The following is an 18,426-nucleotide window of genomic DNA, read 5'->3' on the forward strand; positions in this document are numbered from 1 at the left end:
TTATTTTAGAAATAAAAACATTCAGGATCTGGTGGTTCTATTTTTAAATGATAAGCTAGAATCAATCCATTCAGTTGTATTATCATGCTTTAGTACTTTAACAAGTAGGAAGGTTCTCTGAGGCAAAACATTTAAGCTGTTTGACTCTTGCCCTCTTTTCACTTCAGGGAATAAGGAAACTCACTGAGTTTGGCTTAGTTTTTTGCTTGTAGTTTTGCTTGTATTTATTTCCTCCCTCAGTACTTACATAAATAGTGATCACATGATAACTAATCATGTATGTAACAAATTACATATGGGAGCATGTGCAATCCTATTTTTTTCGTGTTTCAAATGGAGGAGTGAAAGTGTAAGAGAAACTATATGTTTGTATTTCGATGTAAACTTTTAATGCAACTTGCATAGCTACTTTGTTCTTAAGACCAAAAAATCCTAATCTAACAAAACCAAGAAGTTAGCTCGTATCTAATTTTGTCAATAGACTTCTTTAAGAAAATAAAAATTACAATCCAAAATGTGATTAGAGCACATTTACTGTTTCTTGCTTGTACCCTAAAAGCAAATTTTTAGGTTTCTATTACGCAAAGTGATACATAAGCATACAGCAAGTGGTATTTCTAACTCAGTATTCACATTTACGTACAAGCAAGTGTTGTAGAAATCAAATTGATCTGAAAATAGCATCCTCCATTGAAAATACACATATCATTTGAATAAAAAAGTAGGATTTTAATGAAAAGTACAATAAACCATCTGCTAAGGACCTAAGTTCAAAATCTGTCCCTTACGGGGAAAAACGGATAAGGAACAGTGGTAAAGAGTAGTGTACTATGTAGATGTATTCCCAATTCAAGAATATACGCATTCTTGGTAATAGTGTATGGTGCGTAACATTAAGATTGTTATTTTAATGTCTCTCTAATGATGGCTTTCCTTGTTAATGGAAATTGTAGTACTTCTGAGATATCACAGTTTCAATGTCTATAAAATGGGGTATAAAAGAATATGCTTTTTATCTTTTTAAAGCTAGATTATGTGTGTTTTAAAAGCAAGCACTCTATAACCATTGCATCCGGTCAGTACTTCCTCTTAAAAACAAAAAACAATTTTGCCAAATTATGATGCTTATGTAATGTGGTACTTGAGGTGTATTATGAGCAGTTTTGAACTTTGGAGGTGACCTCTATAGTTCCAGCAAAAAACTAGGTTCCAAAATATGCCTTTTCAAGCAGGGAAAGCTAAATGAGCATTGGACGAGGTGCTGGTGTACCTGCAGGAGTTGGTACTGCTTGAAGGGTTTCCTGGTCTTTGAAGGAGTGTGGCAGGGATGTTCAGCGCCTGCTTCTCAGTCTGAGGGTTGTGATGTGGCAGTCTATGATTGTGAGGGACCAGGTATGGATATCAGGTGTTCTTTTTCAGTCCTGGCAGTATATGTGACAAATAAAAGGTATTAAGAGGAAACAAATGGAGAGAGGAGAAATTACTTTTCCAAATTTTTTCTACAGTGCCAGAGGTGATACTGGGCTCTGAAATGCTTCTGCCTTGTGCTGAACCAAGACAAGTTCAGAACTGTAGGACTTTCATATGTGGAAAGAGTTCTGTTTGCAGTTCTTCTTTTCCTGACTCTAGTTTTGTCAGAGGAAGGCAAGAAGGCTAATTCTGTGTGAATTTAGTAGGTTTCCTATTTAACAGGTCTGCAGTCTAATGCCTGGAGTTTTGTTCTGAAAGTTGTACAAACACAGGGCAAAGAGATAATGTCCTTGAGTTTAAGTGCTTTTAGGATTTAAATAAAAAGTTTATGCTTATAGTAAGTGTTTTTATTTTCTGAAAGTGCTCTCTGGGAATTATTAGGTTCACTATAACCTGTTTTCATAAAACGAGGGCACTCTTAAATGAAAGTTGAAGCTATTTGTTTAAACATATAGTTCATGAAAGACTACACTGTTTTCAGTATAATTTATTTTTTCTTCTTCATTTGTATAGTGCATTAGTGGTTTTAAGTGCAGTGGTAAGTAAGCCTGTATATAAGGAATAAGGACATAAAGTTCCTGGGTCCTTGCCTTACTTGATATACATGTGTAGATTTCCTTTTTCTACTTCATCTCTTCATTTCACGCCCCCTTTCCAAAGGTTTCCTTTGTGTTTTAGCCCTTAAGTATGTATCAAATGGAATGGTACTGGCCTTCAGTTTTGCTTTTCAAAATGCAACACTAACAATGATGTTGAAGTTGGGTTTTCTCTGGTTTAAGAGGAGATGCAGAGTTGTAGATAATGCTTGGAAGATCAACTTCCAGTTCCTTGCTGAAATTTCAAAACCGCATTTTACTTTCTACCTGAGACCCAAACACATTCTTCTTTATATTCCAATACAAAAAAACCGTACTTCTTGAACGGGTATACTTGTTTTCAGCTAAGTTAACCAAATGGCTATTTTTCTGCTTGATAACTATTAGTTTTAGAGGAAGCTTCAGCGTGTGAACTTGTGAAATGTTCATTTTGCCATTTCTGCACTCTTATTAGAGGTGATGGAAGAGCTAGCAAATGTGATGCTTGTCTTATTGTTTGTAAAATGAGAACCATATGAACTGTTTCAAAATTTATGTTTGTATTCTGGTTCTTTATTGTTTAGGTTTTTGCCCATTGGTACCTGTTAGCAGGGTCTTCATTACTTCTTCAGTATTATTGTTTTTTTTTTTTAAAGAGTATATAATTAGTGTTTTTCTTCACAGGGAGAAGAGAATTTATTCAAAGATTAAAACTTGAAGCAACCTTGAATGTGCATGATGGATGTGTAAGTCACTTTTGCTTGTTAGAAGATGTTAAATTGTGATTTTGTTGCCACAGTAATATTTCCTAAACTTAAAAGTGCAAATACCATATATCAAAGCTGAGCTGGGAAACACTGCTTGTTGAGACCTACATCTGAATTCTCTAGATATTTTTCTTTTTAAGCATCTGACACTTTACCTTTGAAGCAAAACAAAATACCATTCCTGTACCTTAATACTGGGGCCCACTGCTGAATGAATTGATCTTCTGTGCCAGGAAAACACATGTTTGTCTTTTCAGCTAGAGCTCACATTAAATCTTTAAATGGAATCTTTTAATAGTTTTGTGCTATGTTAAGATATAGATGTGTATATATATATATATTTATTTATTTATTTTTTTTTTTTACTTTAAAGCTATGTTAGTATTTTGAATGATTTATTCTCCAAATCTAAAAAGAAGATTATCAACTACTTCATGCTTATTTAAAGAGACAATAAAATCCAAAATTGCCATCCAGAGGGGACCTTGGCGTGCAGGAGGGGTGGCCAGTGCCAACCTCATGGAGTTCAACAAAGTGAAGTTCAGGGTCCTATACTGGGGTCGGGACAATCCCAAGCACAGCTACAGATTGGGCAGAGAAGAGATTTAGAGCAGCCTGAGAAGGACTTGGAGATTTGGTTGATAAGAAACTGAACACGAGCTGGCTTCAGTGTGTGCTTGTAGCCCAGAAACCATCCATGTGCTGGGCTGCATCAAAAGGAGCACCACCAGCAGGTCAAAGGAGGAGATCCTGCCCCTCTACTTGGCTCTTGTGGGACCCCACTTGGAGTACTGTGTGCAGTTCTGGTGTCCCAGCATAATGAGGACATGGAGCTGTTGGAGCAAGTCCAGAGGAGGGCCACAGGGATGATAAGGGGATTGGAGCACCTCCCATACAAAGACAGGCTGAGAAAGTTGGAGCTGTTCAGCCTGGAGAAGAGAAGCTGTGTGGAGACTTCATAGCAGCCTTCCAGTATCTGAAGGGAACGTACAAGAGTTCTGGAGAATGTCCCTTACAAAGAGTCTGTAGCAACAGGACAAGGGGGAATAGGTTTAAACTTAAACAGGGAAACTTCAGGTTATACATAAGGAAGTTCTTTACTGTGGGGGTGGTGAGGCACTGGAACAGGTTGCCCAGAGAAATGGTGAAAGCTCCACCCCTGGCAGTGTTCAAGGCTAGGTTGGACAGAGCCTTAGGTGACATGGTCTAGAGTGAGGCGTTCCTGCCTATGGAGGAGGGCTGGAACCAGATGTTCTTAAGGTCCCTTCCAATCTGAACCATTGATTCTGATTCTGTGACAATAAGCCTTCCCTGAAAGGCATTAACATAACTTGAAATATTGCTTATGCACTTACTGAAAGTGGTCCAGATACTGAAAGTCATATTCTGCTAGGTACAGGGCAAAGAGATTGCCATATTTTCTTTGGCAAACAGCAGGAATTTTTGATGTTTAAAGCATTGTCTTTGTTGTACAAGGTACCAGAAAAGTGAAAGGACACTAGATATGCTATAAAAAGTGTAAATTTTCTGCTTTAATGTGTGTTTCAAAAGATGCTCAAATGTAAAGACTTATCTTGAGTTACTTGCACTTGTAGGTTTAAATTAAGGTGTGTTATAATTGTTAATTAGCACAGTACTTTTGAAGGAAAAGTGTTAATAAAATCTAGCCTTTTGGCTTGAGATCAGAAGTATGATTTTTAACTTACATATGCTTTTGAGGGGCTACAAAGTCTTGAAAAGGCAAGGATTAGAATTGCTGTATGTAAAAATTCAGCTGCTTTTGTTGTACTAGCTACCATTAAGTTTAATGTTCTGGTACAGATGGTGTTTGACTTAAAAAAAAAAAAAAAAAATAAAAGCATTAATTGCCAGGTTTTTTCAGGAAATGTTTTAAGAATGACAATGTAAGGTCTCTTCAAGCCCAAACTATTCTATGATTCTATGTGTAGAAAGTTATTTATTTTTTAATTTTTTTTATTAAAGATTGTAACAGTGATTTTTAATATAGAATTTCTTTTCTTCTTAGCTGAAATTTTTCAAGTTGGTTTTCTGAAGTTGGTTGGGGTTTTTTAATATTTTTTTCTGTATTTTGTAAAAATAGTAATTTTTGCTTGTAACACAGGGGACATGACATGACAATAGTATTTCTTCGCTGCTAGTTAAAAATTGGCTGAATTTGTTCTCTATTTTAGTTAACCTCCTCTGTGTCATGTAACAGAGATTGCAAATTTGGTATTATCTGTTTGGTATTGCTTGGACCTACCTGGTGGATAATGTATTTGAAAATTCATTTCGAATTGACTGCATTAGCTTTTAAAGTATGCTTTAACATGTGGCCTAACTTTATTGGTTTAGTGGGTGGAAAATGTTTTAATTGTGAACTTGTAGCACTATACGTAGGTGTTTAAAACAGTGCTACAATTTTAAAACTGTCTTTAGAAGTTAAATTTGCTCAGAACTATCCACCTTTAAAGAATGGGGTATTAGGAGTTCTTACCTCATTTACTATGTGGTGTTTTTTTTTTTTTTTTGAATCTTTTATAGCTAACAACAATTCAGTAGAGTTTCTTCTTGCTTAGAAAAAAAATCAGTGAAATAGAAGTAATTGAAATTACAATGCTCTTGCTGATTAAAATGCTTATGCCATCAATGGTAAATGATCATGACTAATGTCTTCCCCCCTCCCCAGTTGCTGAATCAGCATGTATTTCATGAGGGAGGAATGAATGCCATAGGTGTCTTCATAAGGTGTTTCTGGATTTGGTTATCTTGACATGGTTGTTTTTTTCCGGAGGGCTGGAGGGTGGGGCTTAGTTTGTTTGGGGGGGTGTGTGGGTGTGTGTGTTGTGTTTTTAAGTTAAAAAGATTTGCATTCTTCTGTGGAATAAGTTGTGACTTGTATTTTCTGTACAAAGCAAGCTGTGTAATTGGACACGGTGGACAACTTAAGGCAAGAATTTTCTTTTCTAATTGAGGATAAAAGTAAATTCCAACTTCCTACCTACCATTTGATCTATGTTACACGAAGAGAGATCCTGTGGGAAATACAACTATATATAATCATACTTAGGTACAATATCTTTGTAAGGAATAGTTCTATTGATTACTTCAAGTGTATGTGCTTATGTAGCAGTAATATTACCATAGTACCTTTTTGTTTTGAGTATTTTCATCTCTGAGTTTAGGTACCATTGTCTTTGAAATAGTACAATTTTCCGCTTGATTTGAAGAAGCAGTTTCTAGCAATAGTATGTAAAGTAATTAAATTAGTTTCCTGAATCATTGATGTCTGCTTGTAGCCTTCCAGGGATCTTGTTGAAAGATTCACATTGTCCAATTCAGTGAGGTCATATGCATGCCAGAAGTTGCCATTTTCCATGTTTACTCTAAAGGAAGCATAAGATGATGACAAAATCTAGAGTCGGGTGAAATGCTTTCTGTATGAAGTCGCTAAATCCAAGGGAGAAATCTTGAAATAGAATCAATTTGGGCCAGCAGAGATTAAGTGGGAGGAAAATAGAGGGAAAAGCAACTCTTAAGTTATATCAGATTGGAGTAAATGTATTGCTTATTTTTTCTCCCAATTCTGTTCCCGTGAAAGCTGAGGAAGGTGGAACTGCAGAATGCATGTATGGAGCCTTTGACATGAGCAAATACTGCCTTTTGAAATAAAGGAAAAATATTATCTGGAGGAATAACTTCTCATGACAGTTAGTTCAGTAACAAACAAATATCCTATGTGCCATACATCTCCTTCAGGGTGGCTGTCGTAGTTTAAACCCAGCCAGTGACTCAGTACCATACAGTTGCTTGCTCACCCCCCGCTTCCCTTCCCCTTCCAGGGTGGAATGGAGAGGAGAATTGGAAGAGTGTAAAACCCATGGGTTGAGATAAGAACAGTCTAATAACAAAAATAAAGTAAAATATAATGATAATAGAATACCAATAACAACAATAATGATAACAATAGGAAACAACAAAAGAAGAAACGAAAACTCAGAAAACACAAGTAATGCACAATACAATCGCTCACCACCTGCTGACTGATACCCAGCCCCACCAAGCAGCGATCCGTCCCTTTTGGGTGATTCCCCCCTGGGTTTATGTACTGGGCATGACATGCTGTGATATGGAATACCCCTTTGGTTAGTTTTATAGTTGGTTCTTATTTTACAGTTTATTTTACTAGTGGGTTTCCTACTATGGAATGAAACCTGAGAACTTTTATTTTTTTTTTAAATCTGCTCATATCGAGCATCTGGTTTTAGTGCTCCATATGCATGTTTATTGGGGTTATTCAGTGTTTGTCAATAGGTTGTACTAAACACTGAGAAATGTGGTGTATTGACTGATCACTTACTAGAAAGTCAGTGAAGTTGGTGTCTTCTGTAAAAAAAACAAACACGAAGGCTTACTCCAGTGAAAGACTCTGTTGATAGTAATGTTGAGAAGGTGATCTGGTACAGAATAAAAAGCCTGTTTAGTTATAGACCTTTAGTATACATTTGGTTATGTCATCTTCAGGACTTTTTCTGAAGCAACTTTAGCCTGGGTGGGGTGTACTGAAATTGCTCAACTGAGGCAATCAGTGCAATGAAATCAGAATTTAGAAGGAGAATGATTGATGTCTTGTGTAGGCTTGTGATGCTGTAATTTAGATAATTATGTCCTCTTTCCATCTTTTGCTTTCTCTGCTATGCTGCCCTTCAGATTTTGTTTTTGTATGCATACCCACACACCTACCCTGCTTAATTGTTTAATTTTTGTGCTAGCTCTTCTTTCTTACGTTATATTTTTTATTTTTTTAGCAGCTTCCTTGTTTTTTTAGTATTTTTCTCTTGTTTCTATTCTTATATCCTTGTATCAGCATTTTGGGTTTTTCTAGGGCAGTGGTAGTATTTTTCTGCCTGAAAGGAAATGTAGATGAAAATGAACTTCCTTGGGTTTTGTGTTTGCACTAGCTGTAGTACTGTGCTGTGTTTGACAGGACACCTTACTTCAGTGGTAGATGGATCCGGGGGCTAGCAGAATGCATGGTTCTTCGTGGTTGGCAGCCAGGGTTATGAGATCATAAAAGCAGCCATGCAAGGTCATATGAATACTCAGTCAAGACTGAAAACTTGGTCCTGAGTGGCCAGTGCTAATTTCTGAGGAAAGCTGAGACAGTTGAGACAAGCAGATAGTCTTGAAGGGTATTCTAGGGAATATGTCACACTGTAACGGACAGAGGGAGGTGAAAGTTGCGGTTTTGTTCCTGATCATTTTTTGTTTTTCTTTGATGAATATATATATTTTCCCACTTCTGGTGTTTAGGACATTCCATAACAATGAATTCCAATTTTATTAAAATGCCATGTGGTGGTTTTATTGAAGGCCTTCCATTTCCTGTACTGTAAAGATCCACAGAAAATTGTTTCATTTTCCATGTCATTCATGATTTCATACGCTTCTGTCATAACCCCTCCCCAGAGCAGTACAGATTTGTTGCTTCCTGCAATAAAAGGTGTTTGATATCTATGACCATCCTAGTAATTAATTTTTGTGATTTCTCTTTTCACATGGGCACTAGTAGAAATGGAGAATATGGGAGTGGGATAAGAACCTAAACTGCAGAGTGTGGAAGACACAAATTTGCTAGGCATGGATGTGTATACACTGACAGAATGATATTTGCTTTTCTATGCATTTCCTAATGATTCCTAATATTATTTGACTGCTGCTGAGCATTGAGCTAACTCTGCCATAGGCATACCTGTTGTAACACAAAATCTCTCTTAAAGCTTCTCAATGAATATGTCAAGACATTGCCCATATGACCACATAAAAAAGCTAATTCTGATTTTGCAACTTTGCCTAGTTAAGGACCCTAACTAAACTTGTGATTAAAATTGTAACTAAAACGGGTGTATTTATTTTGAACAAAAAGATTTTTGTCTTTTGGGCTCAGAGTGAGACATTTGAATCAAAAAAGGCATAAGAAAAGAACAAAGTGGAATATTAACTAATTATGTAGTTCACTCTGATATATTACCCTGAGGCAGTTATTCTGCCAGCAGAATATAGCCAACAGAAGATGCTGATGGCTGCAGTTTGACACTTAAAGCTATTTTAGAGGCTACTTGAAATAATAATGATCATGCATGCAGTCTTTGGTGCTTGTGCATGAGCTGCTGCTTGAACTCATGTTACTGCAAGGATACTTTCTGAGCTTCCTGGAGTTTGAGTGCTTTTACAGCTTTATTTCATTGTCACATTATCAAACAGTCCTGCGAAAAGGAGAATTGATAAGGAAATATACTGTAAAGTTCTCCCAATGCAATTCTGTACCTCTCTGTAGGATTAATTTTTCCCAGCATACTCATACTTCTCAAAAGGCATCTGGGATGGATTCTGCAATGCTTTTCACATGATCCCTGAGAAGGTGTGGTTACTGAAAAGTATACAAACAAATGGGTGGTCACAATCTGGATATGGTGAAGTTACAGTAAGGAGAGCATTGTGATGGCCTCCAGTTCAAATTTAGAGAACTCTGTGGACTAGATTTGAAACATTAAAGCACCTGAATATGTAAAATTTTGGCTACTGACGCCTTTCTGAGAAAGCTTATTAGCTTAATTTACCTGATGAACTCCTCAGGTGCAGTGGAAATATTGAGATGCCAGAGGTGAAGCAGGTGATTGATTCCCTTATCAATTTGTTTTAAAAACACACAATTTTTATTTTTATTTTGTTTTCGTGCTAGCTGCTTAGAAACAGCATTATTTCAACTGAATTTGTTAACTCCTATTTATGTAGTGTTGGATGGGTATTTATTTAATATCCTGAAAATCAGTGTAAGTCTAAATGAATTTGTTGTTCATTCACACAGGTGAACACAATTTGCTGGAATGATACAGGAGAGTATATTTTGTCTGGTTCGGATGACACCAATCTGGTAATTAGTAATCCCTACAGCAGAAAGGTAGGCTTGTTTCTGGATATTCAATAGTTTTACAATAAGATTATTTTTCAAGATATTGAGACATTTTTCAAGGTAATTAGTTGTTACCTGACAAAGATAACATCAGGCACTTTATAGTGCTTATAAGTGTGAATAAAACTTCACAGTGCTTTAAAGCCTTAGTATTCTAATCCCTTGTAACATAGGTATTATCCCATTTTACGATACATGGCCTAGTATAACAGGGACATGGTCTCACAATAGATTAGTGTCAGAATTAGGAATAGGATTCAGTCATTCTTGTGAAATCTTACAGTCAGATAAATTGTTTTCTGTTTCATTTTTTCTGTTTTCATTTTGCTGTATGTAATATACTGTGTTGTCTTTCTGTAGTGTGGTTGAAGCGCCAATCTTGATTAAAATACTTTATTACCATTTGAAATTACATTGCCTTGTGTGTGTGTTTGTGTGGCTAAAGAAGAATTTAAACTGGAATAGGGGAAGCAGGCTTATGAAGGGGAAAGTATTGTAAAGGTCTCTGCTTTTCTGCTTCTGCACTCACATGGGTTGTGATGCAGTTGAATAGCTTCCAGTAACATCAGCTAGCATCCATCACATAGTAGCAGTGTTCCACACCTTGCTTTTTAAGGAGCTGCTGTGATAGTGTGATAGAACATATGCTCTGAACTGTGTCCTCCAGTGCTGGGGATGCTGTGCAGCAATGTTCAAGTGAAGTCCTTTCTTCCACACTTTCTCAGAGTCTGAGAACTAACCCTTGAAGACATGCTGAGAAAGTAAATGAGGAAGGGGGAGATCAAATATGTGACTGGGATGATGGAAGAGAGTTTGAATAGAAAGTTATGGAGGCAACAAAATTTTGCCTTCCTGAAGAGCTGTGCTTTGACTGGAGGTAAAGCTCTGCCAGCTTTTATCTTGTGTATATTTCAGGTTATATAGATAGACTATTAATCTTTTTCGTTTTGTTTTGGTTTTTGTTTTGTTTGTATATGTATGAATTGTTCAAAAGGTGTGAAATAGCACTCATGAAATACTAAATGTAAGCTTTCACTGACAGAGAAATTTCATCTGCATAATGTTTTCTTTGAATTGAGTGGGAATTTTGATGTAATTTTTATACTGTAAACAACTTAGTTATCTTTTTCCTATTAGTGGTGAAAAATACAAATGGTTGGTTTAAATGCTGCAGATGGGAGAAATAAGGTAACAAGAGAATGTTCACTAGTACACAGGTTTTTTCAGTTTTGGTAGACTAGTAAGAAGTATGTTAGGAAATACAAAGAATCATCACAAAGCATTTAAAACCAGCTACGATGATGAAGTAAATTATATGCTTCTCTGCTGTACTGTAGATGAATGACACTTATTGAGACTAAGTCTAGTTTTAGTTTATTGCCCTTTAACCATGTTCTTAACTGCTCATTTATTTTTGACTGGTTTCAAAGTCAAAAATATGGTTCTCTCTCTTAAAGTGAGTTCTTTTTAAGAGTACCATCAATTTTTAAGCTCTATAAAGTTGGCTTGTATTACAATGTCTTATTTTCTTGACCCATGATATTTCAGATCTTCTAAATCTCTCCTCACTGACATGCTGGCTGGCTGCAATATCAGTCTGGACCAGTGTTTTACTTGGAAAAAAACCTGATGTGATATGTAACTAGCATTTTACAAAACATGGGAGTTGCATTCCAGTCCTTCCATTTTGCAGACTACTTTGTGCAAGTGCATAAGTGAATATCTTCTGTAGAACTGCCTTATTCTTAGAAGAAATCTTGTATAAAACCAGCTTCTTCTTTCTGTTGTATTAAACTGTAGATTACTAGCAGCCTGTACATTCTTGATGTTCTATAGTACTTGAGTCTGTATTATTTTCTCATTTGTTATTTGCTTTGAAAATATTAACCTGATACAGCATTCTTTTTGATTTCTTCCTTAGGTTTTAACAACCATTCGCTCAGGACACAGGGCCAATATTTTTAGTGCAAAATTCTTACCATGCACCAATGACAAACAGATTGTATCTTGTTCTGGAGATGGAGTCATTTTTTACACTAATATTGAACAAGATGTGGAGACCAACAGACAATGCCAGTATACGTGCCACTATGGAACTACCTATGAGGTACCTCACCAAAGTGTATGATAATTTTAAGATAGGTGGAACACATCTTTTCTTGTATTGTTGCCCAAGATTTTAACCAGATGTCTGAGAGCTTTATTTCAGTGAAAATTAAAGAACCTTTCTTTTAGCTTTTTTGTTTGTTTTGTGGGGGTTTTGTTTTGGTTTTGTTTTTTAAATCTTAGAGTAGGATTTAAAATCGAAATATATTGAATAAATTAAATGGAAGACTTTCCAAAACGTAGTGCTATTAAGACCACTTTCTTTGCAAATATAATAGCTGAATACACCTTCAGTGAAAGAATCCTCTGCAGAGCAATACTGATTTTACTGTGAATTTCTTTTTTGAAATAGGTTTGGGGGAGAGGTGGGGCAGTGGTTGTGTTTTTAATTTTGATTTTTATTCTTCCCCTCCCCCAAAAAACTTTTCACCATCAATGCCTTTTTCACAATTTTTCCAAGAAATGCTTATTTCAGCATGTGTGAATAACTTAATCTGAAAAATGTTTTTACAGTTTTATGTAATTCCTCATTTGCATTCTGGTTAACTCTTTGTGTAAATTCAGAGCCAGTGTTTTCAATCCTCCATTGCAAGTTTTGTTCTTATAAATAGGCAAGTGAAGAAGCAAAGTGTTAATTAAGTTAGGAAGATAATCAGATTTATTGATCTGTTTATTTTAATGTCAGCAAAATATGCTGCTTGGAGAACTTACCGTGCTTAAAGTAGGAAAAACTACTGCTATTTCCTTCTCAGGTTGTAAGTATTCCAGGTTTGAGTTTGTTTGCTTTAACAATAGCATAGTACACACACAGAGGGGGAAAAAATCCCAAATTCATTGCTTTCTTAACTATTTAGCTTAGATTTCATAGTAAGCTTTTAAAATTTTTTCCTGGTATGTTAAGTGAACAAAATATTTAAAAACCTATGCTAAAAAAAAAAAACCAACTAGGGGGTGTGAAAAGGTTGTGTGAAAAAGGAAAATGTCCAGAGTCAATTTTTGATTATGTAGTAATAGTATCCTTATGATTATAATTACATGTGTTCCATTAAAGATTTTATCAAAAACGCTTCCTATCTGCAGGGTAACTTTGTAAATCAGTTGAGCTAACCTTGTAGTATTCACTTTGTTTCTTGGGTTTGTGGTTTTTGGTTTGGTTTTGCCTGGGTTTAAGACAGTTTTGCAAATGTGATTCTGGATCCCAGGCTTACATTGTCTGCGTTTATTTTTGAAATTTGTTTTGATTGAGAAACTACTTTCCTTTAAATAGCATCAGTCCTGATGGTTTCCAAACTGCCTGAGTTCTCACTCAAATTTACTATATATAGTAGATTCTGCAAGTTGACTGGATGTTCTCTGTATCTCAAATAAAACCTCTCTTATAAGCACATCGAGAGACAGAGATGCTACATCTTAAAGCTGAAATGTCTGTGTTGAGAAGTCTGTCAGGCTTTGCATTGTAATTTCCTAGGGAAACCCCTTGCTGGCTGGCTGCAGGATTTAGGGACAGCCACTTACTGGCTCAAGTGGTACCTCTGTTTCCTTTTAGCTTGTGAGTTTTGAATTTGAGAACAAGAGAATGGTTATGGATGCTGTACAAAGGAGACATAAAGGTAGTGGTGAAAGTGTCATTAGAGCAGTTGGTTTGAGTGCGTGAAGTTTGGGGTCGTGGGCTGGGATGATCATAGTGCAGCAAATGAAAGAGCTGGTGACACCATAAAAATCACAGTGAGAAGCCACTGTGGGTGTCTTTAAGTTTTGATCTGCCTGAGCTTGGGTTGACCAACAGTTGGTTGATTGCATGAAATGCCTGACACCAGGTGGTGCTGCAAACCAATGATCAAACTGGCTAAATTCAATGAAGGCAGTTGCCAATTGTGCTTGTGGGTCAGGAGTAGTAACAGATACCAAAATGTAACACTTATAACCTGTAATATAAGAATGACCTTTGTTTCTTTGCAGGGTGGTGTCCTCAGTGATGATGGTATGCACATTGTGGGCTACTAAACCAGATGATAAAATATAAATTTCATAGGTACAACAAATTAGACTTGTCAAAACAGATAGTACGAGTTGAAAAAATATTTTAGAAGAAATATGGAGAGCCCAACAGCCCTGCAAATCAAGCTACAAATTTCATTGCTGTCCATATAGGATGGCTATAACTGAACAGTAACTAATTGTATGAATATAGTAAATTCCTTTGAAACCATAAATTGAAGAGAATATGGACGTTTGACTGCTATATTGCACAGTCAAAATGGCGGTATTGGGAATGACTTTTATTCAGCAAGTAATGTTAACAAGAGGGCAGTATTGTTTTGAATGACAGTAATGTGATACTGTTTTGGTTGTTGATACTTTTTTTTAAAGACCGTTAATGGGAGGAATCTGAAAACCCCTGTATGACATTGACTGTTTTAATAACAGTGTCGCTTTTAGATGTTATTTTTCTTAGCCTGTTTTGCACTGAGCTTTAACATATCTAAACCTGAGCTCTCTTCAAAAAGTCTTTGAAAAGACAGGTTTATATAAAATATCTTGGAAGGTACTTTATAAAGATTATCAATTCTGTTACTGTGTCGTAAATCTGATACTTGAACATTAAATACATGTATTACTGTGTGACATAGCAGACCTTTTTTTGAGCCTTGGCATATGAAAGTGTAGTAGAGTGCAAATCTCTCAGCAAATGGCTGAGATATAGCTTCAGCTTCTGACATAGCACAACTTTGTCACTGAGAGGTTTCTGAGTGGGAAGATACTGTGACGTTACTGCCCAGCTGTATGTAACCACATCATCATATTAAATACAGAACTTTGACTCATTGGATTCTCTAAATAACAAAAGCTAACATCGTCTACCCTGAGGTATTAATTTTAAATGGGAGTGTGGCTTGAATTTATATTGTGCTTTAAACTTGGAGTTTGTGACAGTTCAAGATGTTACAAAAACATTCCTTGAAGTGGAAGAATGTGGAAATTTGTGTAGTGGTTATAAACTGTGGGAGAATCGGACAATTGTTTTTAATTCTGGGAGAGAACAGAATAAGTAGGGTGAGAGAAATTCTTGAAACATGTTTCTGAAGAATTTGTTGTTTATAGAAGGCCATTACATGTTAATTTTTACTTGGCCAAATGCTTTACATTGTCCTTCATGTTAATGGCATTTCAGAAAGAATATACTTTTATGAATAACTTATCTTCATATTTTCAATACAGTATAATAATATAGCTATATATTTTTAAAGTTAAATAGAAAACAATTTTTTAGTGAAAAAGGATTTTATATATTTAAAATGTGCATTTATTGAACATAAATATAGTAATAATTGGAGTAGTTGCATCTCGATTTCTCTATTTCTGCATTTATAAAGTACTTAGTATGCTTTTAAATACTGTATATAAAAACCGTCGTGCAAGTGGATGTATGTAGTGCACTACTGCATGTGTATTGTGAAATAGTATGAACAAAAAAAAAATGCAGCTACTAGAAACAAGAGGTTGCTGTATTAAAATACCACATTCAGCAACAAACTTGGAACAAAGTAGATTATATAAATGAAAGGTCTGAATTGAAATATAGTGAAAATGCTTGAAGTATTTGGTGGATTGAAGAACAATTGTTAGCTAACTGTAACTACAGTAATGAAATCAATTTGAGTGAACAGGTAGTGCAAAACACTGATTTCCATACGTAATGCTAATTTATTGAGGAATAATAGTCATAGTTTAAACATTTATTGTTCCATTGTTATTAAAACTTTGTTCAGTCTGTTAAACTTGTTTGGCAGCAATAAGATTTGGCATAGCACACGTTGTCTCAGTTAATATACTGAGTATTACAACAAGAAATGCTGAATCCTGCAGGGATTACATTTGTAATCCCACTTTAGGTGGAGATTTACAGATATCTGTAGTTTACCTCAGATATCCATAGATTACCCTTACTGGGGGAGTGAGGAATAAATAATCACGTAAGAAAGTATTAAAGAATCACTCGTTTGCTCTGTGTTGAATTAGCATATTACACTAATACTGATTTTTGTACTTTATAAATTTTGATGAAGTTATTGATAATAGTGGAAGTGTGTGAAAAGAAAAATACTTCTAGTTTCTACAGCATTCTCTGCCTTGTGTTTAAAGGATAGAGTGTAAAAGCATGATGTCTTGTGAATGGCCTTTGGAATTCAGCTTTAACATGATGGTTTACTTTTTTTATTTTATCTGAAGGAGGCCTTCTTGAGTAAGGCCATGCATACGAGACTCCATCTGACTCTTCCCCAGTCTGAGTAGGGCTGAGGTCAGGAAAATGGTGCAATGCCATGCTCTCTTAAGAAGTAAAAATAAATTAAGTGCAGGGAGGTGGTAGGTTGGTAACAGCCTTTAATGCACAGTGCGTCAGGGAACGCGTTTGAATGTAAAGGAATGGCCCAATGGGAATGAAAGCCATCTAGTATTTTCATGTCATTCTGATTTCTGAGGGTTTTGTCTGTTACTGTCTTCTGTTAATTGATGGAGAATAAACTGAGCTTCTGTTAAATTATTGCAGCAAATTAATTAGTTATCTGAAACCTGAGTGCAGTAAATGTGTTCCTTATTAAAAGATAATAGAAATATCTAAATTTTGACCTAGAAATACTTAATCTTATGTGACATTCCATAGTTTGTTTTAATTCCAGTAGTTCAAACCTTTTCTTGAAAATGAAGAAACATCAGCAATTTTTCAGTTTTCCTTTTTATTTCAATAGGAAATTTGACTTGAGTCATAATTGCATCAGTCTTTACTAATGCTCAAGATGTTGATGTTTTTATTTTCAAATTAATGGTATTTCTGGAAGTCCTAATACTTTTTTTTTTTTAATCCTTTGTTTTTTATCAGATTATGACAGTACCAAATGATCCCTATACTTTCCTCTCTTGTGGTGAAGATGGCACTGTAAGATGGTTTGATACTCGAATCAAAACAAGTTGCACAAAGGAAGATTGTAAAGATGTAAGAGTGAAATCTTTTAATAAAGATGACCTAAATGTAGAGCTGTACATCATACAAACATAGGATATGAATTCTGGTAAGGCTTTTAGAAATAATAGATTTCAGGGTCGTTGGTGGAGATGACAACATGTTTCCCAAGACACAAAAAAAGTTTTGGGAGTCTTTTTTCTTTCCACTTTTTTTTTTAATGTATTTTATTTTAATTTTAATATCTCCCTTTTTTTTTTGTTTATGAACTTTGGTGTGAGGCTTCAGATAGAAAGGAATTTTCAGATAGAAAGGATTCTAGTTGAAATTAAATCTCTTGGTCTGGTTTGCTTCAGTTACTATGAAGTGTAGATTTGGAGGCAGAAAATGAACCTTCAAAATCATCTGTAGTTGTGTGTTGCTAAGCGTCATTTGTCCTTGTGTGAGAAAATATTTGGTAATGAATGACACTAGACCAAATTAGTCACTGGTATTACTCTCTGGAAGGTAAGGTATTGGTGGTGTCCACTGTGTTTGGGTTTCAGGAACAGTTTAAATATTGAAGAAAAACTGGCGCCAAAGTATGTACTACTACTCCAAATTAATTTTACTCAGTTTTGTGCATATTTATAAATTTTAGGGCTTGCTTTCTTTTTTCTTCCTCAATACAATTGCCTATTAAATCTAAATAGATTAAATCTATTCTGATGCTTTACTTATTTAAGTATAAATTAATTTATACTGTTCCTACATATTTGGTACTCTTCTATACTACTTCTACTCTTCTAAAACAGTTACATGTGTTTCCATAGGAAAATCCAAGGTGCAAGCTAGTTTATAAATCTGTGGTTGTTATGCTTATCTGTTCTTAAATGTATGTTGTTTTGTTTCGGTGTTTTTTTGGTTGTATTTTTTTTTTTTCCCCTGTGCTTTGGTCTGGTTTATTTGTTTGCTTTTTTAGTTGATCTCATGCTGTATTTCATTCTCTGGTAGTTTTCCTTCTCTACAGTGGCATTTTTGTTTGACATATTTACAATCTATTTTCACAATGCCAGAACTACTTTTTTAAAAAACTCATTGACTAAATGTCCTGAAGTTAAAAATTAGAATTACACTTCAAATATTTAGAACCATTATTTGAATGCTGTATTTCTGTTTGTTCCAGGATATTTTAATAAACTGTCGTCGTGCTGCCACTTCTGTTGCTATCTGTCCACCAGTCCCATACTATCTTGCTGTGGGTTGTTCTGATAGCTCAGTAAGGATATACGATCGACGAATGCTTGGTACAAGAGCAACAGGTACAAACTTTACCTTACAGTAAGCTTTTATAACCATTCGCAGTTCCAGTTTCTATTCTTTTTTCCCAAAATAGATGATGAATAACTGAAATATAATATACCAAATGAAATATAGCTTGCTTCTCTGAGAACTATGCTTTGTAATAATAAATTTCACTCTAATATTTGCTAATACAGAAATCCTCAAGTAAGTAAACTTAAATTTCTTCATCCATCTTAGAATACACTGTATACTGAATGCAGAAAAAGACCTTTCATAATGTCTCTTCTCTTG

At 35.3% G+C, this 18,426-nt stretch overlaps 1 protein-coding gene across 5 annotated transcripts in view; it reads left to right on the forward strand.

Annotated features, from left to right (window-relative positions):
• The window catches only part of DCAF6 (DDB1 and CUL4 associated factor 6), an 82,322-nt gene that overhangs the window by 12,204 nt on the left and 51,692 nt on the right, over positions 1 to 18,426 (forward strand). For all 5 annotated transcript variants that reach the window (XM_065676465.1, XM_065676466.1, XM_065676470.1 and 2 more), the window contains 5 exons: positions 2,730 to 2,791; positions 9,681 to 9,773; positions 11,707 to 11,892; positions 16,771 to 16,884; positions 18,017 to 18,152. In XM_065676465.1, coding sequence (XP_065532537.1) covers positions 2,730 to 2,791; positions 9,681 to 9,773; positions 11,707 to 11,892; positions 16,771 to 16,884; positions 18,017 to 18,152 — 591 coding nt within the window. The remainder of the gene's footprint in view (positions 1 to 2,729; positions 2,792 to 9,680; positions 9,774 to 11,706; positions 11,893 to 16,770; positions 16,885 to 18,016; positions 18,153 to 18,426) is intronic.

This window comes from Lathamus discolor, chromosome 4, assembly GCF_037157495.1.
Source record: "Lathamus discolor isolate bLatDis1 chromosome 4, bLatDis1.hap1, whole genome shotgun sequence".
In the NCBI taxonomy this organism is placed as follows: Eukaryota; Metazoa; Chordata; class Aves; order Psittaciformes; family Psittacidae; genus Lathamus; species Lathamus discolor.